At 32.7% G+C, this 23847-nt stretch overlaps 1 protein-coding gene across 2 annotated transcripts; it reads right to left on the bottom strand.

Annotated features, from left to right (window-relative positions):
- Positions 1 to 1441: 1441 nt before the first annotated feature.
- LOC129294250 (uncharacterized) lies at positions 1442 to 13765 on the bottom strand. 2 transcript variants are annotated; one of them, XM_054932466.1, is made up of 20 exons: positions 13583 to 13765; positions 13439 to 13502; positions 12274 to 12361; positions 11952 to 12179; positions 11493 to 11579; positions 11281 to 11370; positions 11065 to 11191; positions 10427 to 10527; positions 9613 to 9781; positions 9299 to 9420; positions 8594 to 8722; positions 8402 to 8500; positions 8212 to 8269; positions 8054 to 8129; positions 7845 to 7974; positions 7286 to 7443; positions 5140 to 5212; positions 3132 to 3326; positions 2930 to 3023; positions 1442 to 2629 (listed from the first exon to the last, which is right to left on the bottom strand). In XM_054932466.1, the coding sequence occupies exons 3-20, from the start codon at positions 12346 to 12348 to the stop codon at positions 1737 to 1739; spliced, it is 2904 nt and encodes a 967-aa protein (XP_054788441.1). In that variant the 5' UTR covers positions 12349 to 12361; positions 13439 to 13502; positions 13583 to 13765; the 3' UTR covers positions 1442 to 1736. The 2 variants fall into 2 exon arrangements, with proteins under 2 accessions (XP_054788441.1, XP_054788439.1); XM_054932464.1 differs by lacking the exon at positions 13439 to 13502.
- Between the last annotated feature and the right edge of the window lie 10082 nt (positions 13766 to 23847).

Genomic DNA, 23847 nt, shown 5'->3' with positions numbered 1-23847 from the left:
TTCATCAGAGTCCCCTACTTTTATAGATGCATCCATAAGATAGTTGAATGCCATTGTAGGGTAGAATCGTAGCAATTAAATAATGCTAATAATTGTATGCGCCTGATTGACATTATGGACTCCAAGGCTGGCAAATAAAACTGAATATAATAATGGGGCAATATGATTAAATATAAATATTTCAAGAACCATCACATTAACAGTACTGGTTTTCAGTGCTGTATTCTGCTTTTATTTCTAACATGATGGAAATCAAGTGTTTTGATGAATTCATATTGAGAGATACTCATGATCCCCACCCGGTGAATACCTTCTAGGGTGGAGAAAAAAAAGTAATAATTCATGTTTTTTTTAACATACAAGAGATCCATCTCCAAAAGGAGGAGAAAGTGGAAAGATCAAAGTTGCTTGGATAAGGGTCTATCCAAGTAGCTTCGTTGAAGACACTATTAATCTAGTGCAGTGTTTCATGTTAGAAGTGCAAGATGGAACAGTAGGGAATATTTAAAGCAGAGAGATCTGGATCAAATCAAATTACTTAGCTCTCACTTATATTTTGGGAGGCCCTATGGTCAGAAACCGCGTTTTGTAGTTGTACCATTAAGTATTATATGTATGTATATATATTTGTTATGGCTGTTTCGCTGCCTTTCTTCCTGCTCCCACTGCTTCCTGCATCACGTGGACGTTTTATTAATTCATATTCCCAAAATTCACAATGCAAAGGATTCCGTGTGGTGGCATCGATGTTAGATTCAATGCCCCTAACAATACCCTTCTGTCTGTGTTACCGTTAATATGCTTCTTTCAAATTGAACTGTAGGGAATCTATTTTAATTTAATACCCTTATATAAAATTTTTTAGAAATTTATTAAAGCAAACAGGGAATTCTTTAATCGGAGGAAAAAGAAAACACGTTGCAAGTAATAATTATAAGTTTGGTTTTAAATTCTTACCAATTAAATTATGATCAACGTCTAAATTAACCCAAAAATTAAAAAACATCAGCGTAAAATTCTTTATAACTTGAATCATATGGTTATATCTTTAAAAAAATTTCTGACGCACATTATAATTTAATTAATTTATTAATTAAGACAAAGGAAATCATATCCAAAAATATTTTAACAACAAAAATACAGATTGTCTATTTTCTCTAGGGGCCTTGTTGGAGTGCACAAAAATGATGTGCATGTGCATTGTTGATCACATTGGCTGTCAAGGGCAAAAGAGGAACTTTTGTTTTCTGATATAGTATAGTATTACCACGGGAAAACAACGATGAGAAAAATTAATGTCCTCCCAAAATTCATCCTTAAGCACCAAAAAAAAAAAAAAAAAACTCAATGCCAAACAACCAAATTCTTCTTCCCTCGACTAATTAATCTAATCAAGAACAAAAGAAATATAGCAGACCCAAACGCATGAAACTAAACGCAATAAACCAAAACTTACGAGGATACGATTAAAAATATTTATTCGTCACTATATTACAATTTGGGCCATGATGGGGGGCTGCAGCAGCCCATGTGTAGTAAAAATTTCTGAAGCAAAAGAAAACAGTAAACATATGTTGACAATCGAGCAGGAGGACCAGAAGCCGAGAGGATAGATGCATTATACATCTAGTATAGTCTAGAGATAAACCATGTCGGCGACGATATATATATATATATATATATATATCTATATATAATGCATATAAATGGGAAGAAAAGCCAAAAAGCTTTGATCCTCAATTAATTAGAGGTGCCGCGTGGTTGGATTCCGAATCGGTCCCTCTGGGCGCAGCTGCAAACCTCATAAATTCGGCTGGCACAGGAATATTTAACTCGGAACAAACAAGATGCAGAATTTTTGCAGTGACAGCTCCAATTGATACTTTGTTGAGAGTCACAGCAATGGAAAACTTGTTTGTCACGTCGCAAAAACCCGTAGACCCACCCATACCCGAGTGCCCGAACACAATGGACGAGCCATCGCTGGAGCTAAGCCTCTTAAATCCAAGACCAAAACCCCCAGCAGGCAGAGCTAAATTCTTGTATTCCCCAGCGCCCAAGAATTGATCAATGATCCTAGGATTCTCAAAGATCTTGGTAGAAGAATGGGTACGTGAATTGCGGTTTACGTTACTGTTGCTACTGCTGCTATAACTCGAGCTACTGTCAGTAGTAGGAATCCTGGTAAAACCATCCCTGTCGATATTTCTACTCCTATTAGCCTCCAAGTCTTCGCAATTGTTAGCTCTATTGATTAAAGGTATGGACATTTTCTTCCGTCTGCTGCCTTTCTCATTTCCGGAGGTCTTGGAAGGAGAAAATTTGGGTTTGTGGGGATGACTTCCAAGAGGAGGCTCAGAAGCGGAAGAATGAGGTGGCGGAATCTTACCACCATCTGCCAGTGCTGCATAATAACGAGCAAGGGCCCTGGCAGACATATGTCCATTCGCTGCTGGTATGATGGCACGGCGAACATGTAGCGCATTGAGAAAAGGAGTCAAACTGGTAGCTGTTTGAACAATTTGCTGTGGCTGGAAGGTGGAGGGGAGGTCAGGACGACGAGCGATCCCCGAGAGCTTGCTTATGTCATCTGTGTCTACAGTGAGAGCCGCCAGACGTGTTTCCACCCCTACACAAAGGCAATGAACCACCGTAACAAAGAAATCAGGTCATCTGAAGATTTTCTTTTACTCGTCCACATAATGACCATATAAAGAATATATTCAGTTTCCAATATTCATGTATGCACATCTAAAATTACTAAATGACTATCTAAAGAAATCCAGTATGCCCCATTAATCTTTCTAAAATTACCTAAATTATTACTTACCTCATAATTGATTACTCTCAATTTGCTTGCACACAAAAAAATCCAGTTATGTACAAAACTACATATTATAAAAAATATATATAATTGATAACAACTTGCCTGGAGGAATCCCTATATATAACTCTCCTTCAATATGGAGCGGGCGAACTATTGCTTCTTCCAGGATCTCCTGAAATTTCTTGCCAGATGCATGCTGTTTTATCCAAATAAATTATCGGAACAAAAATAGAATCTTTAGCTGGCAAATTCCATTTCTTTTAAGATTCTAAAAATTCTTATGCGCAAGAGACCGCAGCCATACCTCAATGATCCCACCACACAGCCAGCCAAACGACAAATAATGATATAGCTGCTCCTTTCCAGGTTCAGTCTCAGGTGCTTGCATGCAAATGCGATTTAAACATTGATCCCAATCAAGCATCAGGAACGGGTTTTCTCGATTCATGTCTGCCATTGCATTGTGCAGACCCGATGTATGGTTAAGTATGTGATGAACCTGAAAATAAACATTTTTTTTTTATATGTGTAAACGAAGAAATGAGAAATCTTGTTCCTGGACAAAGAGAGATTACAATAAGAAGGCGGTAAAGCTATCCTCCTAAACAGCTAGAAGGAAAAAAATACAATATATGGTGCCAAAGAGCTACCTGGTCCCGCTGGACAAACAGAAACAGAAACTCCCCTAAGAAAATCATGAGAACACTAGAAGCCATACGAGACGGCTGTGTTCCCTTTAAAGCCATTGAAGTATCCTTTAAAAAATGAGCATTATGCTCGAACTAATTGCCAAAGAATACTAAAAAATGCACACTTGCATAACATTTTGACCCCTTCACTCGTCAAATCCTGTGAAAAGCAAGCAGTGAAATTTCTTGAAACTGACATGCTGCCTGACTTGGGAGTCTCAAACATGTATCCCGTGTGTGAACGGAGGCAGCAACTAAATCACATGCCTGTGGAACTGACCCACATCTAGATGCGCCTCCTTAGCCCCAAGTATTTGCATACATTGTTTAATCAATCAAAGAGCTGGTTGCATGATATCTAATCAAGAACTTCAGCTATGGCAGCGGGCATTGGAGTAATATCTATCAGATTGCTACTCAATCTATGTGGGTATTGGAAAATGGTAATTTTTGAGAGTAGCACAGGTTGCTGATGATCTTGTCCTGACTATCCTCAGAGCTTAAGCTCTGGAGAGAGCTATCCACTATTTGAGTATGGTTAAGTAAGCATCTATAAGGAGATAGGAACGTCATGTACCATTATGTCTCACAAAATATGGTAAGGTCGCAATAGGTCCTGAAAAGAGATTGAGTGCAGTGCGGGTGTGTGCACCGTGATTCATCCTGGTAGCTGCCTCTTTGGGCTTCGTTGGAAACCTTGGGTTGTGTAATGCAATGAATGCCATACACAGCTTGTGTGTGATTCTTGTGTCAAAAAGAAGCTCGCTCTAAAGGAACATGTCATGATTTGGTGTGAAGGCCTTCTCGGTATTATTAATTCTCCAAAAACTGAAGTGCAAAATCAACTTTCACTCACATAAACTCACACAAAGGCAGTGCATCCCAGAGCAAGTTACCTTCGCGCACACTGCATTTATTCTCTCTCATCCTGCATAAGGATACCAACCTTCCACGCCACTTAATCCCAAATGATTAACATATCCCTACACATACTCAAAAGGACAACTTAATACGAGGCATAACACACAAAAAACACATCACAAACCAGAAGAACACTTGAAATGACCCACGCAAGCATAACTCACTGGCCAAAAGCAATGTTTCAGGACACCAAACCCAACTCTTTCCTTTCGAAGCCTACAGCAATCTTCCCAACCCTCTAAATGATCTGTTTTGTTCCCTCTCGTTCCTGACCAAAAACTTGCTCATGATTGTTCCACTGATTTGAGCAACTCCAACAAGCATGCTAGAAGAGTAAAGTAATTGTGAGGGATACTGAGTAAACAATATTGAACCGGGCAAATTCAGCCACCAAGAGAAAAAGAAGGAACATCTCCAACTTTCTAAGTGTCTTTCGAATCTTCTGAACTACTAGGTCTTAAAAGATGCAGCTCAAGGATTAACGCTTATGGAGATGCCATAAAAGGCAAGAAATTACTGCAAGATCAGACAACCAGCAAGCCAAAGAATTAAGATATTTACTATCCATGGAAAAACCAGCAGAACTGGTCTTTACACAAGTAAACCTCGTGCCACAAACAAACAGAAAATTAAAATATTCACAAATGAAATATTCAAATCTTAAGTTTGGGAAGAGAGGGAGAGAGGGAATCAAGGCTTGACCTTTATTGCATCTTTTCCATTTAAGCCAAATGCCGGCCAAATATTTGCAACATTCTCATCAAGCTTTAGTTTTCTGCAGTATAATAAACATTACAATGAATATGGAAAAGTGTATATTTGAATGGTCAATGGAATCAAAATGAGATACTTAATTTACATTTTAAAATTTCTCCTGACCATGAAAATTTATATTATATTAATTAGCGCATCAATCTTAAATTGTTAACTTTAAATGACATATAGCAGAGTATCTCTAAATTTAAGTATACTTTGTACACCAACCAAGCTATCAACAATATAGGTGCCTTGGTAGTATTTAAAAAACTCATGGTAAGATGTTTGAATTTTTATGCGTGAAGTTACATTTGGGAGTAACTTAAGATTCAATGTGCAGTTGCACAATTTGGAGGAAACTTTTGGAATTCTATGTTACCTAACTACAAAATCACACACAGGTTTTCGCATCACATAAACAGCATCCCCACTAGTGTTTAAAGTTTAAATAGGAGTGTTTACGATTACAATTGCATCTTCAACAAATTTTGCTTTTACTGTGAGACAAAAATTGATATGGCGTGAGACTAAAATATTTAAAAAGAAATATAAAGAACATATGATTCTGGCAGTTCACCACTGTTTTCCTCAGAAATGTCATATACAGGTAAAATTTTGTAATCACCTATATCATAAATTATTTCTTTTTTGTTTCTCTCAAATCAAGCAAAGAGACTCCTTGCTTTCAATTTTAGAGGACCAATGGATTGAGAATTATTCTGTTTTAGATTCTTTCCCTCATCTTCGGCAATTGTCTACCTTGCATAATGCACCAATTTCTACATGTCTAACAGTTCAAATAATGAATAGTCTTGGAATTTTCACTATTCCAAAATCTAAATGAGAAAATAATAAGTGATCTTTTGAAAATTCTTGCTTTGATTCTCATTTCTACTTGTCCGATTAAGAGAGGTAGAGGAAGGCCTAAGAGAACACTCTTGGAAGTTGTTGAACGTGATCTCTTAATTAATAATATTTCTAAAAACTTAATAAATGATAGAGCACAATGGCGTCTTGCAATCCATGTAGCCGACCCCACCTAGTGGGATAAAGGCTTGTTGTTGTTGTTGTTGTTGTATTCTCATTTCTACTTTGCCTGATTGGAATTTGACTTTTTCGATGCATATTCTTGTCTTCCCTCCTTAAAGTTTTTATTTTAAGCCCAAATGAGCACCCCTTTTTTTGTCTAACTCATTTTGAAAATCTAAGCTTCCCTCAAAGGTAAAGCCTTTTTGATCAGTCTACACTGCTTAAATGTAATCAACACAAACAGTATACTCCAAACTCAAAGCCAGGTATGGCTATTTCTCCATATGTTTGTGTAACGTGTTTTTCGAACTCATGAAATGGCTTGCAGATTTGGAATAGTTTCCTTAGCATTTTTTAGAAGAGTAGGACACGTCCAGCCCATCTAATCTGCAGTTATTATTATTCTTTTTTTTTTTTTAACACTAAGTTGTATACAATAATTTTGGTTGAAAGGAGCAAAGGTTCTTTGGCAGTGCTCTGTCCTGGCTTGTTATCATCAGATAGAACAGAACAGAGAATAGATTAATCATATGTTTAATCCTACATGACAGGTTTGGGAGAGAATTATTTTCTTGGCCTCTTGTGGGCTTAAGCTCATGGTTTATTTAGGGTGGTTTAAATTGTGGATTTACACGGATTAAATGCTCTTTTTAGATATTCAGCAATTTTTTTCCTTATTTTAGAAGGACTTCTTGTCCTCACTTTTGCGCTGCTCTTCCCTTCTATAATTTCCCTATTCCTATCAAAAAGCAAAGTGACCAATTGTCCTTACCAACTTTACTTTAGCTTGCCTACATCAATGGCAAAAGGCATTTTAACACATTCAAATCCCCTGTTTTTGAGGGGGGAGTTTTTCACTCGCTTTCTCTCCATTTTCACTTATGATCCCTTTAACCAAAGATGACTAAACATGAAGAGAATTAAGTCTATTGTAGGCATGAAACTCAGTGCAGCCCTGGTGGTCATACTAATTTCTTTGCAAAGCAACAACCCTGTTTTGTCCAACGAAGAAACAATGTACAGCAACCAATTTAAGGACACTGAAACTATCTTTAAAACGTACCCGTTGTCCACCAACCAATGTAACATTCCTGCTGTGATGCCCTTTGTGACAGAGAACACTGAAAAAAGGCTATCAGGCTGAACTGGACGAGGATCATATTTACCAAGCACTCCAGCAGCAGTGTCAATAATCACCTCTCCATCTTTGTAGGCACAAACCTTGGCAAAAGATTACCCATAATTGACCAAATTAACTAAATACGTGCTTGAATGAATCAATTGAATAGGCATCTGTTGGGAACCAGTTTTTAAGATTGGCAACCAATACGAAAATTATGGAAACTCCAAACCAAATAGAAATTAAAATAAAGCTCCTCTTCCAATGTACGAATAAAGCAGAAGGAAGATACAGCTAATGGACATTAAGGCACAAATGAAAATAACACGCACGCCAATACTAAAAAGACCTCCTACAGCTAAGAAGAACCCATTCACGCACAATGAATGACTACAAAACCACACACAAAGATACAGAAAGAAAAGATAAATAACAATCATAAATTGATTAGCAATTTTAAGCTTAATATGCTAAGTCACCAATAAGAAATAGTGGCATGCACCTGAATTCCAAGTATTTTATCATTACTCCCCAGTTCAATTAGAAGTTGCCTCAGTTTGGCTTCTACATCAGAATGAACTGGCGTGTCATAGATCCACCTACTATTTATTGATGGTCCCTGATTAATATACCTGACCAAGTTCTTCTCAATTTAGCCAAAAATAAACCAAGCATGTTGAAGATAGAAGCATAAGAGTTCAAGAGACTCACCCACTCAAAACAGATTCTGCAAATGGCCTCATTATGTCCAAATACACAATGCGTACATTCATGGTAGATGAAAGCCCTAAATCAAAGCCAGGTAGATAAAAAAAGGCTATGAGTAGATAATCAAACATCACTCTGGCATCATGGAAGTGAGGACAGACCTCTTAGGAGATTAAGAACCCTTCCAAATATAATAATATCACCAGGAAATGCATCCACCTGAAAAGGAAAAAAGAAAGCAATTAACATTAACAGTGTATGTAAAGTGTAATCAATGGTTTCACCCAAAAATAAAGTGTCACCAAATAGCACAGTTATAGAATACTAATCCACTATTATAAATGAACTCACAGGATTGAAGCGTTTCATTTCCTTCTGGTCCAGGTTCATTTTCTCCTGTATAGCTTTCATATTTTTTAGTCTTTGATCGGTCAACTCTTTCATTGTTTTCTTAGCAACACCATAGATAAACCACAATAAGATGGGAGATAGAAAACTGAAAGCAAGGACAAGTATAATTTAGAGATCTTACTGCACACTTACACGGGATTCATTTGCTGGTGTTGTAGCACGGAAGAATACAGTTGTTACTTCCATGGCCTGCTCTGGCAAGTCCAACCGAAACTTGAGCCCCATTTCAGCGAAGGCAGATAGAAGAGCCACGTGGTCCCCCTTTTATATGAGAAGCATTGCACAATTAAGTCAACATTAAGATTGAAATGATAAAAGTGAAAGAAAAAAAAAGTACCCAATAAGAACAATCCAAACAAATATTGATTTAAAAGGAATTAAAAGCAACTCTAAAAACAGATACGTGTGTGTGTAAAAGAACAAAAAAAAAAAAGCATATCATTAGTTGAAGCTAGTAATCCAAACAGAAGTTTGTTCCTGAATCCTGGACTCTTCATGATCAATAGGCATGCACACTTTTGTTAAGATTCAGTATCTACCGGTTGAAAGACAAACAGATAATATAACATTATAACTTCGAATCATCAGAAGTAGACCAAGCTTCTTCTGACACAAGATCTGATGAACTTTGATGGTAAAGAATAAACCTCAATTCAAGACCTGAACATGCTAGGCCAGGCAGGGTCGGTTAGCTGCTCAAGTCAACAGCCCAATACCCATCCTTAACCTAAGCTCTAAATGAAGATATTATAAACCACAATTGTCATCACACCAGCTTAATACTGGATAAATACATTCATATACATCTTACTAAAACAGCAAAAAAGCCACACAAACCTCAGCAGATGCCAAAAACATCTTCGCAAGAGCTTGCTTAATGGTGGTTGATAGTTTCTTTGTGAGCCCAAAGTCTAGCAGAATGGGACGATGCGGAGATTCCTTGCTCACTAGAAAATTTCCTGCAATATTCTCAAGAAAAGGTGAGAATATTCCATGAGCAAAGGAATAATACATAAAAGTGATTATTGAAATTGGAAGTTGACTTGCTTCAATAAAGAGGTCATCGGAGTAGAACAAAACAATAACTATTGTACATATTCACACCATGCACACAAACACAAACACATGCAGAGATGGAGAGAGTAGTGTACCTGGATGAGGGTCACCATTGAAAAACCCATCAACATATATTTGGTGCGAATAAGCACGGGTTATCTCCTCAACTATATTTTGCTTATTTACCCCAAAAGCTTCTAGCGCCTCAGAATCATTCAGTCGAATGCCATCCATGTACTCCAAAACAAGGACTTTTTCTGTTGACTGTCATCAAAAGCAACAAGAGTAAATCATATGGGATAAATTCTACCAGAGAGGAAAATCGTAGAAGAATTGGAAGAAAATCAGATTCTCTTGGTCCTTTTTCAGAGAAGAAAATTAGAAAAGAATTGGAAGAAAATCATATAAAATTGTCTATAGAGGTCCTCCTGTGCAATTTTCCCTATGTAAAATCAGGGTCACTTCTACTCTCATGTATATATACACATACAATCGAATTTATTTATCAAGTTTCTTCATATTTACTGCAATGATTAGTCTTTCCTGGGTTGATTCTACAAGGCATTGCCCCACTATTATTAGAGATGGGGCCTTTATAAATTATTCAAGAAGAAAGCACTGGTTTCATATATCTTTTATATACTGTAATGCCCCCATGTCTAGCATTGTCATAATGCATACAATTATAAATTTTACAATATTTATTCAAATAATATCAGCATTTTAATCATTAAATCCTCTGTTTCATGATTAATATTCAGATTGGAATCGCCGAAGTCAAAATGTTTAGTTCAAAGCTATTTAAAACTGTCTAAAACTTTTAAATCCAGAAATTCAAATCACTGTTGCAAGTATCACATAACCAAGGCTCATGACATTAGAGGATTGAAACGTGAGATATTGAAATACCTGAATTACATCTGGAATTAGAACATCAACTCGATTGGTATTCATATTGCCATCATATGGGTTTCTGCAACCAAGATTTTTGGCCACCTTTCTTGTGTTCTCTACAGTAAAAAAAATTAATAAGAAATTCAAGGAAATAAAGGAATAAGGTTAATCTTACTTGTTGGGAAGAATCAATACAGAGAATGTAAAAACACAATAATAATTATAATTAGAAGAAGAACGATAATACTCAATTGGCACATAAAATGGAATGGAATAGGAAAAGAGAAGTGATCCTATTACCTCGACTTATAAAAAGAAAGAAGAAAAGAAATAGTATTGCTGAGTAATGATTAAAAGGGTATAAAGGACATTGTATAGAGATGATGGAAACACGATTCCTTTCCATCCAGGATATCAAACAATATGGGTATAAGAAAACAAAAGGAGGGGAGAACCTTAACGCAGGTGCAATATTGGTAGATATTCAACAGTGAACTAAGCACGGCCCATAAGAAGGGATATCAATATATCATAGTTAGTTGGCATCGCATCCTATCATTCACCCAGATTATTAGGAGCACAAATTATGCCAAATAGAGTTTGATTACAAATTTAAATCTACTCTGTTAAATTTTATAAAAGATCTGGAATACCAGCCTCAAGATTGAAATCGAGTTCTTTGGGAGCTTCTCTGCACCATTCATCTATCATAGGATTGAAGTTATATTGTGGCTCAGCCCAAGCTATCCAGTCAACAATTGACTTAGCACTTTTTAAGTCCTGAAAACAATACAAGTCCAAGCCATTTGGAAAATCCCTGATTCACCATTTTACCCAGACATCCTAAAATGAGGAGAAAACTAGCAAACCTCCAGTATGACAGTCTTAATGCCATCATGTTGAACTTTAACAACAACTTCCTGCCCATTGAGGAGGGTTGCGCGATGGACTTGCGCTATCTGCATAAATCAATGGCACACAGATGGAATTGAATCAACTCACTCCAAGACAAATGGTTAACTACCAAAATATTAAATTTTGATATTATTCTCCACTAGCAATAACATCCACAAAGTCTTACTGATGCTGTCGCCAAAGGTTCATTGATGAAATTTGCAAATAGCTCATCCATTGATTTTCCCAGCTCTTTCTGAATTGTGCCATAGATCTTGCATATATAAACATCATGTCAGAACTTAGAAGTCTCAAAATTTCACCCAAGCAACAGAAAATCTGAGAAATTTTACACAATGCTGTTATTCATGTTCATGGATGGAAAAGGTACATGTCATGAGCTTGTGAAGCTCATATTATATTGTTTTCATCAGACTAGATGAGAAATTCATGCACATATTGAAGTCCAAAAATCCATGAACCCCATAACCAGCCCATTATGGACTAGGATTCTTTTCAAAGTTTGAAGATATTGGGATTTATTTTCTCATTTCATATTATTACGTAAAATAAAATTTATGTTGCAAAGATTAGCCCTTTTTTCCTCAATAGATAAACAACATATTTCTTTAATTAAAAAATAAACCTCTTCCAAGGGGCGAGGAGGAAGAGCATCCTGCAACTGCTTCAAAAGGCGAATATATGCAGCTGGAAGCACATCAGCACGAGTGGACAAATATTGCCCAAGTTTGACCCACAAGCCTTCTAGCTCAATCATCAAATTCAGGACTCGCCTAGCATTCCGTTCATGAGCCTTCTCCCATAGAGCAGCTTGTTTAGATTTGCTAGTCCATTTCTCTCTTTGTTGTACCGACTAAAGAAGAATGGGAAGTAAGGTGAGAAGTGTTAAGATAGACATAATCATATAAAAATTAAATAAGTCAATCCAGGAAACCAATAAAGTTCACCTTATAATCTAGGTATACTATTACAGCCATTGTGAATACTCTAACACGCCTTCCATAAATGTTTCCCCGCCCCATTCTCGCAGGAGAGCTAAAAAATGGAATCATAATATCTTATAAATTTAAACATCTTGGGAAAGACAAATAAGACAGAGCGACTAGTTTCTGTCCTGCAGATTTTCAATAAGACAAGCACTGTGAAATCCAGAGAATAACACAAATTAGAAAAGTGCTAAGAAAGAACCAATCAACTAAGGTATTAAAAAAAACAAGAAGAAGAAGAACTAATGCAGGATAGCACAAACAAGCAAAAGCAACAGAACAACTCTGAGGTCTGGAAAGACTGGACTGAAGAAACCACCTGTTCCAGTTAGTTCAACTATTCCCTGCAGATAATCTAATTCCTAACTCCTAAGGAAGTAAAACCTATGCATAAGATGCTCCAAAGCCCTGAATTCCTACTAAACAGCGTATAGGATAACCCTGCATATCACCATCACTGCTTACGCAGCAAAATTGCCACTTGGACTTGGATGCAGTGGAAGGGTTTCGTATCGAATGACGATAACCTTTGGGAAAACCACATCAACAGATAACTCTTGAAGTTGGAGATCCCAAGGTCTGAAAACATTTCACATTACAGTCCCATATTTCCCATGCGAAATTCAAGACCCGTAATTAGGTCTTAACACTACATGACCACTTTTGGCAATGAGCAATTTCAAGTTTATAGAAATAAGGAGAAAAATGCTGATTGCAAGAATGTTGATCGCATACTCCGCAAGAAAGTATGATAGCAAGTTATCAACTAATCAACTAAATTATATTAAAAAAAAATGATAATAAAAAGCTATTCATTACAGCACCAATGAAACTGCTCGTGATTTAATATGCATTGTTCCTTGAAACATAGCCCGACTTCAAATGACAGTCGAGATGACCGATTAATATCACTGAATAAAAGGACATTTGAGATCAACCATCACGAATCCTCGCATTGCAAATTAAATATCAACCAAACTCAAGAGGAAGAACAAAATTAAGATAAACTGAGATAATTAGTGTTTAAGAGACTGTGAATCCATCAATAACAGATTACAGAGCGACCTGGACGCCATAAGGCGTAAACACTAAAGAGCAACAAATGGAGAATATAAATGAAACAAACCGGGGGAGAGAAAGTTGAACGGTACTTCAGAGATTCATAAAACGTAGATCGCATTCTCGAAGACCTGGGCTTAAAATCGCATAGCTGAATTAATAAAGCTAAATTCGGCAATTATTATTATCGGAGAATCAGGAGAGAGTGTACCTGAAGTCTAGGAAATTAGAGTTAGTCGGAGAACGATAAAGCGGGAGAAACAAAGAACGCCAAAAGTAGAAGGAGAAGGGGGGGAGGGAGTTTCAACGAAGAAATGTCGATGTCGTTTACTGGAATTAGAATCTTCCGGTGTGCTTAGCAAACAGGTAAACCGAAACTAAATCGAACAAATTACTTTTTCCTCTCTTTTCACTTGCCGCGAAATGGGAATGGGACCGACTTCGGTAGTGGATAATACTGACAAGCCTTCGCGCCAGATCTCGACACGTGTTAGGCCGTTCATCCATGCAATATTGTTATTAAGTCATCAATGAATTATTATTGTCGTTGATGTGGTTAAAATACAAATGCAAATATTTAATCTAGTCTAGAAGTTGTTATATTTCAGGCCAGTCACAATAATCTATACTATTTACAAATCAGCTGCAGTTTCTTTTGGCATTTCAGATTATGTCCCAGAAATCTATATCTGTGTAATAAATATGTTTTCCTAATGTGCAGCTCCATTATATGGAATTTAAATCAGCTAAATTCTGAATTAGTAATTAGCAATTGATAAACTAATGAACGTGGGTGGTGGTTTTTTTTTTTTTTTGGGGGGGGGGGGGGGTGGGTGGAGACCAAGTGGGGTTGGTGGGAAGCCAAGGAAACGTGTTAGATGATACTAGCCACTAGTCAGTTTCTGTTCTTCTGGATTCTCTTGATCTATGGGTGCTCTCTCCATCAGTCACGAGCCTTGGTGTTTTAAGAAAGTGACGTCCCGCGTTGAATTAAATTAGAATGGTAATAATATAATATAATTATTAATAATATTCATTTCAATTTTGTTTATAGGTCAAATTCAATATGTTTTATCAGAATTTCTTAAAAAATAAATTTATTGATTCTATTTAAAAATTTATGAGTTTCTACATTTAGGTATATTAAAATATATTTTAAGCATGTATTTTTTTACACTAATATTTAGTATCCATTTGTTTCTGTTTTTTATGAAAAAACACTTACTTTTTCTAAAAAATTTGAGTTTTTATTATGTCTTTTTAAGTTTTAAAAAATAATCAAAATATAAAAAAAGTAAAATGTGTGATTATTTTATAAAAAGTTATTCTTTTCGGTTGTATTTATAAAACTCCTTCTATAAATTATTTTTTGTTCAAAGCATAAAATATTTTATAACATTTAAATTATTTTTTTCAATTTTACTCGTTAAAGAGATATTTTAAATTATTTTTTATTTTACTCATTAAAGAGATAATGTTTAAAAAATGTTATGTATACAAAAATATCATAAATTTTAAAATAGTTAAAAATACTTCTTTCAAAGTAAATATTTTTCATAATACTTCTTTTAAATTTTTTAATTTTAACCCGTGCAACATATTGAATCTATTTTATTTTTTATAAAATTAAAATTATAAAAGATATCATAAAATTTAAAAATAATATATTAATTATTATTTTGTATTGATGCAATAAAATATAAAATAATATTTGATAATCATTTATCTTAAATTGAGAAAAATTGGGCCTTTAATGAGTTGAGAAGGAAAATTTATGTGACAAGTTAATAATTTGTATTATAAATATGACAAAAAAAAAGATTATTTCATATGACCAAAGCAATACTAATATATCATAAGACTATCAGAATACGCGACCAACAAACAATCCATATCCTATGGTTGAATTAGAGCTGTGTTATTTTTTTTTTCCCCACAAAAAACGGAGCCGAAAGAAGATTATATACACTGAACAAAAATCAAAGAAAAGCAAAAAATCCTAGGTACAGCAAAAAAAAAAAAACCAAAAAAAAAGCAACAAATCGTAAAATTATTATGGATAAGGGAGCATATTTGGCACCGCATGCTTATCACCCCTAAATCAATCTAGATGGTTTAGGTTAAACTATTTTTTTTATTTTTCAAATAAAAATTTATGATATTTTAAATAAATATATTTATTATTAAAATTACTATTCATATTTAATCAGATTAATCTAAATTTAATATTATTTTTTTATAATTTTTATAAATTGATCATATAGATTTAACATGAACTGTTCATATTTAAAATTTTTAATTTATTATACTATCAGATTCAAAACAGTTCAAAGTAAATCTACATTGTTAATTTATAAAAATTATAAAAAAATAATATTAAATTTAAACTAGTCTGATTAAATATGAATGGTATATTTTAATAATAAATATACTTTTTAAAATTTTATAAATTTTTATTTTTAAAAATAAAAAAATAGTTTAATTTAAATCATCCAGATTGGTTCAGGGGTGATGAACACACCGTGAGCAATACCAACTGTGCTACCATTGATAAAACGCTATATAAACATATGTCCCAAAACAAAGATCACTATGTGTTCGTGATTTATGTGGGGAAGAAAATTGTGCATATCATCTAAATAAAACATTACACGCATGCGTGGCATTATATTATACTATGATATAATATGTCTCACGAATGTCATGAACAATTGGCTAACAATGAAATTTCACTATGAAGATTCCTAGTAATTTATTACTTTGCGAGAACGTAGGGATCTTTTACTTATTGATACGATCTAATGTTTTTTCATGATTTCAACAGTTATTTTGTATTAAAGGAAATAAATTTTTGATGATGCACGGCACGAGGCTGTGGCTCCTCTGGATTTTGTTCTGATTAAATTCATTCACTTATAAATGACGTTGCCTATTTTGTATTGATTTTAATTTAATGTACATATATATCAATATACGGGAGATTTAATTCTTCAAAACTACTGGCACCCTATTTTACCAGCCTTAATATTAATTATTATCATTTGGCAGTGAAATACTGATATTTTAAATTGCTTCATGCATCCGTATGTCACTCATCAATATTTTTTTTAATATGTATTGGTAAAGCATCATGATATTATTTTATTTTATAAAATCAACACGTATCCAGTATTTCAAGATTACAAACCTACACTTCAAAGCAAGTAAGAAATTAGATTTTGTTAAATATTGTGATATTAATCTTTTTTATTTCTAATATATTTTTATGATTTTCTTTTAAAGTCTAATATTATACTTTCCTTGCAATGATAAGTTTTGGATATAATAAAAACATAAAGACTATATTTTCTTGACTATAAAACACAGGATGATAGGCATGTAATCTCATTACATGTAAACCATAAGCAAGCAACTATTAACAAGGACTAGGATGTGGATGATTAGGTATAGATAAAATAAAATTACAATTAATAATATGTTTTATTTGGCACTAGTGTAAAAGATAATATAAGTATATTAGTTTGGATATTTTTCAAATTGAAATTATATTTTTGCTTTTTTTATATATTTTTATAAACATATATGCACGTCGGATATGTATTGCATCCTATATTTTTTAAAAAATTGAAAGCATGTTGGATAGGTACTGTATCTCTATATTTTACAAAATCAAGATCATGGCTTTGTTGGTCATTTGGAGATTAAAAATTCTTGTGTCTATTGACTATTTTATTGTTAAAAAAGTTTCAAGGTGAAGGATTTGCATAGCTTTTTTTCATTTATTGATTGTTCTATAAACGGGCATGTTGCCATGTACTAACTTTTTGGATTATTAATTTGCTATAGTCACAAAAAGCCGTCAACCAAAGCATTCAACTTCTTTGGTTGTGAGGCTTTGAGTTGACATATGTTTCTAAGTGAATTAATTCTTCTTGGCAGAGGTCCCTTTATTCTTTCTTAGAGAAGTTTTATTTTTTTTGGGTAAATATTCATTTTTGCCCTTAGAGTATTTCAGTAGGAGCATCCAATGACCTAAAATCCTTGTTATAATAATATTGCACTTCAAGTAATTTAATCAAAGCATGGTACCAATATTGTCCCACTTCTTCGCTTTGCATAAGAGGTTATGGGATCGAACCCTGAGGGTGCATGTTACGTCAAGCCCTTAGGAATTTAATTGTTGGAAAGGCTCTGGAATGACTGTACTACCAGCGTATCTCGTGCTAAGTAGATTAAGTTTGAAAGGGTCCAACTCTCCGCCTCGCTAAGGGGACCCAGGGGTAAACTCTAAGATGAGGGAAGGCGAATAGAGCAATTTTACCCCGATGCTAAATGTCACACGTTGACTATTAAGCTTGTAAGAGAGAAAGAAGTTTGACCCAACCACGTCATCTGACCCCTCCTTCGTCTAACCCTTCTCTTTATTTCCTTGCTCACTAACAAGGCTTGTAGAACTCTGGAAAACAACAATGAAGAAGATAATGGTTGTACATAAAATAGAGCCTATAGGGATAACTAAGGAGACCACTCAAATAAGTAAGGAGGGGGTCGAATGAAATCGTTTGTAAGCCTCTCCCTCTCCCTCTTCATTTCGCAACTCATTCTAGGAGTTGTGAGTGTTGTCATGTGCCACAGCGTTCTCCTCCTCCCTTCACTCTCATCTACAAGCTCCTTACGCAACTTTCACAATACTTTCATCCTGTCTATCAAGCTTATCAAAGTTGTTGCTAATGGCAGCAACCTTAAGGGAAGGCAACTCCATCTTGCCCTTTGCTTACCAGCATTGAGGAAAGATGCTCCACTCTGACCTTACCTCCTTACTACCTCCTCTTATATTAAGGGAAGTGATTCCATCGGGCGAGGTTCATTTCCCTCTATTTTGACTTGGTCTACTTGCCATCGTCTACGTCCTCATTGATGTTGATGTCACTGTCTTGTTTCTTTCTTTTCGTTTTGCCTTGTGAGGAGGCAAAAGTAACTTTGATTGGGTTTTATTTGGAGCTGGTGACTGGATTCTTCTTCGTGTGGTAGGCAACTTGATTCGTTCCATTAATCCCTCAGTCATGCCTGCCTTTTTCACTTTCTTTCTTTACCATTTGACACTCTTTATACTAATTTCTGTGTGGCAACCTTTCTATAGGAGAGAGTTAACATATACAAGAAGAGAAGACAAGAAAGGGAAAAGAGAGGCGAAAATGGTAAGGGGGAGAGAGAGAATATTAGCAGGGCATGAAGGGAAAGGGCAAGAGAAGGATAAGAGTGGAAACAACAATATAATAGATGAGGTAGATATAGTAAGCCAAGCTATTGCCACATGTTTCATAAAGTGGGTCCTACTAACCTTGACTAACATGTTGAAGACTCAATGTCTGGATAAAATTGCTCCATTTTAATTATTGGAAGGGTAATATTGCTATGACAAGGATTTTAAGCCACTAGATACTCTTATCAAAATACTTTAAGGACAAAAAAAAAAGTTCTCTTGAATTTATAGGATGACCAATCATGAAATGTTTGGGTTGTAAAAAATATTTAAAAAAAAATAAAATAATAAATGCACCTATCTTTTTTTAACAAAAATACACTCTCTATCTCTTTTCAAAAAATATTCTTCCAAGCATCCAAGCTGCACTTTGTGTTTTGTCTTACTTCCTATGTTAGCTCTTTGCTACCTGATGCCTACTGCCTACTTGCTATCTGATGTCTCGTGTTATTAAGCCCATCAGTCCAACTCTTCCATCCTAAGAATTAAGGCATAATGTCACGTTTCGAGACTAGCCCCGTGACAATAAGCTGTAAATTTGTCGTGATAGCTATAATAGCCAGCTGGAGAAGGCTGTAAATTTGTTGTGATATTTACAACAACCACTTGGGGATTCATGAAAAGCTAGTAACTTGACTTATATCTTTATCTGACATGTATTCATTAATTTTATACAAGGGTCAAGGCTTAAACCTTGACCTCCCACTTTCTAAATCTATGTTATTATATGCACCCATAATCATTATATGCAAAATTAAATATATGTTATAATATAAAAAAATAATATATGATTATTTATATCAAATAATTCATTATTAAAATAATACACATATTACATTTTATTATGGGTAAAATGATAATTTAGCCCTCGACTTTAAAAAATATTATTTTCAAAATTTATTTTGAATTTTCTACATTGATTATTTTAAGAACTAGGTGTAGAAACTCAATAATTTTTTAAAAGAAATTGGAAAGAATTTCACACTAGTTATCTAAAACAACCAATATAGAATGTCCATCAATTTGTTTTTTTTAATTTTTTTAAATAAAACTTTCTTCATGAGTTATTTTAAATAACTAGCATAGAAAGTCAATATTATTCTTTTTTTTTAAAATGAAAAAACTTTTTACATTAAATAGACCTTCAATTGATGTAGAAAGTGATTTAAAAAAAATTAGCTAAAATACTTCTCACACCAGGTAAGCCATCAATCGACGTAGAAAATATTTATTTTAAAAATTTTGTTCAGAAACTTTTTACACTGGGATGACCCTCACCTAATATAGAAAATATGTTTTTTAAAAAAGTTAAGACACTTTCTGCACTGGTCATACGTGTAATCAATATAAAAAATATTTTTAAATTTTTCCCCCACAAATTACAGCTTTCCACACCAGGTTGAAAGCTAGCCAGTGTAAAAACATTTTTATTTTTCTTACACACACACACTTCAAAACCCACTTTCTAAATGGTTACAAGGCTGCCCAGTGCAGAAACATTTTTGACTTTTTTTTATATATTTTATTTAGAAAAAAATTTCAAACTTTCTGCACTAGTTATTTGTTCCACTAGTGTGGAAAGAACTTTTTACACCAATTATATGCTACACCAATATACAAAATGTTATACCTAATATATTTATTTATGAAAATGTCACCCTTTTTACTTTTTAAATTGTTTCTTTTTAAGCTGGGATATAAACTATTTTTTATAGCAGTGAAATAACACTTCGTTGCAGTTGTAGAAAATAATTCTGCTTTTGCTTTGGCAATGACTATGTTGGCTCATTAGACATTCCACTGACGAGTTCAAAGTGTTGTGTTTGTCAAAAAAAGAGATCTGCAATGTAATCTCAAGAGTTAGGATGGTTTACGTAGCACTCCTGATAATCCTAGCCATAAAAGTCTCATGATTTCTCATTCATTGTTCTCTCACACAGCCACGCTTCATAAAATGGAATTAATTGTAAAAGGATACATTGAAATGTAACATGACTACATGAGCCTCTTTGTACGATCCATTCATCAGATATGATCTATTATGTTAGCTTGTTAAGTTGATGGTCAACCAAACCTAAAAACAAAGTATACATTATATTATAATTAGGTTTATACCACGTGTGAGGCACAAAAATATTTTAGTTTTTGAGAATAAAAATAAAAATAAATATTAAAAAAATTATTTTATTAATATCCTTAAAGTAAAATATATTACTTTTCTCTTTATTTTATCTTATTTATAAAGATTATTTTTTTAAAAAATCTATACAAATCCTTCTTAAAATCAATAGTTAAAATTATAAAATAAATATGTATTATACATTTAAGTTTTCATTTTCACTTATTTAATCATTAGTTGACAGTTAACATTCTTGATATATTCTTTTTAATTTTTATTTTTATCTTAAATTTAAATTTATTAGTCATACAAACTAATTTATTTAGCACTTTTTTGAGAATTAAATACATACTCCATCTTTTCAAAAACGCACAATATTTCTAATCGAATCTTATTTCTAATAAAGTAGTTACTTATTTTTAAAATAATACCATCTTTTCATACATACTATTTAGTTGGGTGTTTCACTTTAAATAAATATAAAATAATTTATTCATTGTGGACACTTAAAAAAAATCAACGATTACATTTTTTAAATATTTTACATTTTTTTAACATCTAACCACTAATAACGCATAAAAAATCCTTTACATTTTTTTAATGAAGAGAGTAAGTTTAGTAAAATAATATTCAAACACATATCTGTAGAAAAAAATAATGGAATAAGAGCCAAATTAAGAAATATAATTTATTTTATATTTATTTAATTTTATAATCTTGATAAACTATTTTAAATCAGTATCATACTTAATTGTTAAAAGCTTTTTTTTTCAAAAATTGTTTGAAGTCCTTAAATTAAGAAGTGAGAGGATAGACAAATATATTATAGGTTAAATTAATAATTTAAATTCTTTCAACATAAATACAAATATTAAATTAAATATTTTAGAATATTTAACATAATATTTCTAACCATATTAAATATGAAACTAAAGTGTAAGTTTTAAAATAAAAAAAAAAGTCTTCATAATTCTAACAAAACAAAGGGACGCCAGTATATTTTCTTTATAATTTATTAATTTATTTTATATATGCTCCCACAAATTATTTTGATTTGTTACCTGTGCTAATAATAAATATATAAAAAAATTGTATATCTAACATCTATTTTTTATAAAGAATCTTATATTCACCATCAATTTTTACTATAAATCCTATATCATTAGTCAAGATATAAAAAATTTTATTATTTTTACACCTTATTTAAAAATTTAAAATTTATAAATGTAGGCCCCACCTTATTCTTTTCCTTTTTTTTACTGTATCACATTAAAAAAAATTAACAAATAAAAATTAAAAAAAGGAAAAAAAAGATGGGTACTATATATCTATAACAAATAAAAAGAAAACTTACGAATGGGAGCCGATATACAGTACCCATCCGTAAGAATAATAAATAAATAAAAGAAGCAATAACAAATGAAAAGAACAAAGAAAAAGTCAGTTGGGTACCCATCCGATGGTGCTTGCATAATATTATAGATTATAGATTTATGTTATAACATTTCAACATGCATGCAAAGATATATGAGAACTAAATTTAGTGCTCGGCCAGAGCAAACTGAAGTATTGGAATGAAAATTTGAAAATTATCCAGGTCACGGGGTTCCTATAATGATAATGATAATTGCTATTGCAGGCATGTTAGAGAAGCATATTCTCAAATGATACGATATTCTTTGTTTTTAAAATCAGACGATGAACTCCTAAGATTCTTTATTACAATTTTTTAAATATAGTGTTTAAAGTAAATGAATAAATAAAAATGAAGAAATGTGTAAAATTTATAAGGTGAGAGCGGTCATGATATCGATAATAAAAAAAAAAAATTATAAGATGTTAAAGGCGTTATGTAAATTGATTGAAAGATAAAATAGATCATATTAGGTGAAGTAAAAGATAACACATGATCAAGAATTATGTACTGAGCAAATAATTCTAGTTTAGTTTTGAAGTATTAAGGAGGATTGCATGTAGAAATGTGTACCTAGATGGGCTCCCCTTTTTAGAGGTACAAAGCAGTAGTTTTCATGGCTTCATGTTTTTTTTTTTTTTAAGGCTCATCATCTGCATTTATTTTCAAACTTTCTTCACTTTTTGTCATGTTTGAAGCGTTCGTTTTTTTTACAGCAAACAATCATCTTTCTTTTAGAAGATTATGTGAGTTGATGTTTAAATTATTATTTTACCTCTAATAGTTGGGATTGGGGTCAAGATTAAGATTTTAGCACCAACAATTACTTACTTTATAAAATTACAATTAATTAATTAATAGATTGCCTCTTGGTTTCGCATTCTATTTTTCAAATAATCACATGAAAAAAATTTATAAAAAAATAATAATAAAATTCCTCTGAAATGTATAAATAACAGTTTGATCTCTTGAAATATTATAATTCTTTTGAAATTCTTAGAAATTTTTCTATCATTAATAAATTTATATAAATCATCAAATTGCCCTTAACAAGCTGTTGCATTGTTGCAAATATCAGAAGGAAAGTTATAAATATTTAAATAAAATTTGTAAATTATTTATTTTCAACAAAGACAATTAATAATTTATATAAATTTATCATACTAAAAAAGTCTCTAAAAATTTTAAAAAATTATGACATTTTAAGAAACTAAATAACCATTTATATATTTTAAAAAAAATTATTATCATTTTTTTAATCTTATATCCTGCCATGTCAAGTTGTTGGGCAACTAACCTCTTATTTTCCTTACTTTCATTCTCTCCTCCCCCTTTATCATCTCTGGATCAAAATTCTAACAGTTATAATTTTATATTTTTATAAAATTAATAATATAATTGTAAATGAAAATAATATATAATAAATTTAAATTTAAATTAATTTAACCTGAGAAGTTATTATTAAAATATTTTTAAATTTTTATTCTATTAATAAAATTTAATATTTAAATTTATTTATATATTTTTTATATAAAATTGTAGCAACGTTTTATAAAATATTAAATTAGGGTCATTAAAGATTTTTAATTCAAAAATAATGAAGGGAAAAAAATAAAAGAAGGAAAGTACATCCCCATATTCTCTCCACGTGCCAAGATTCCACGTCGCGTTGAGATGTTC

Source organism: Prosopis cineraria, unplaced genomic scaffold, assembly GCF_029017545.1.
Source record: "Prosopis cineraria cultivar Desert tree isolate PC_DT_omini unplaced genomic scaffold, ASM2901754v1 PC15, whole genome shotgun sequence".
In the NCBI taxonomy this organism is placed as follows: domain Eukaryota; kingdom Viridiplantae; phylum Streptophyta; class Magnoliopsida; order Fabales; family Fabaceae; genus Prosopis; species Prosopis cineraria.
This window is presented reverse-complemented; position numbering and strand designations above follow the sequence as displayed.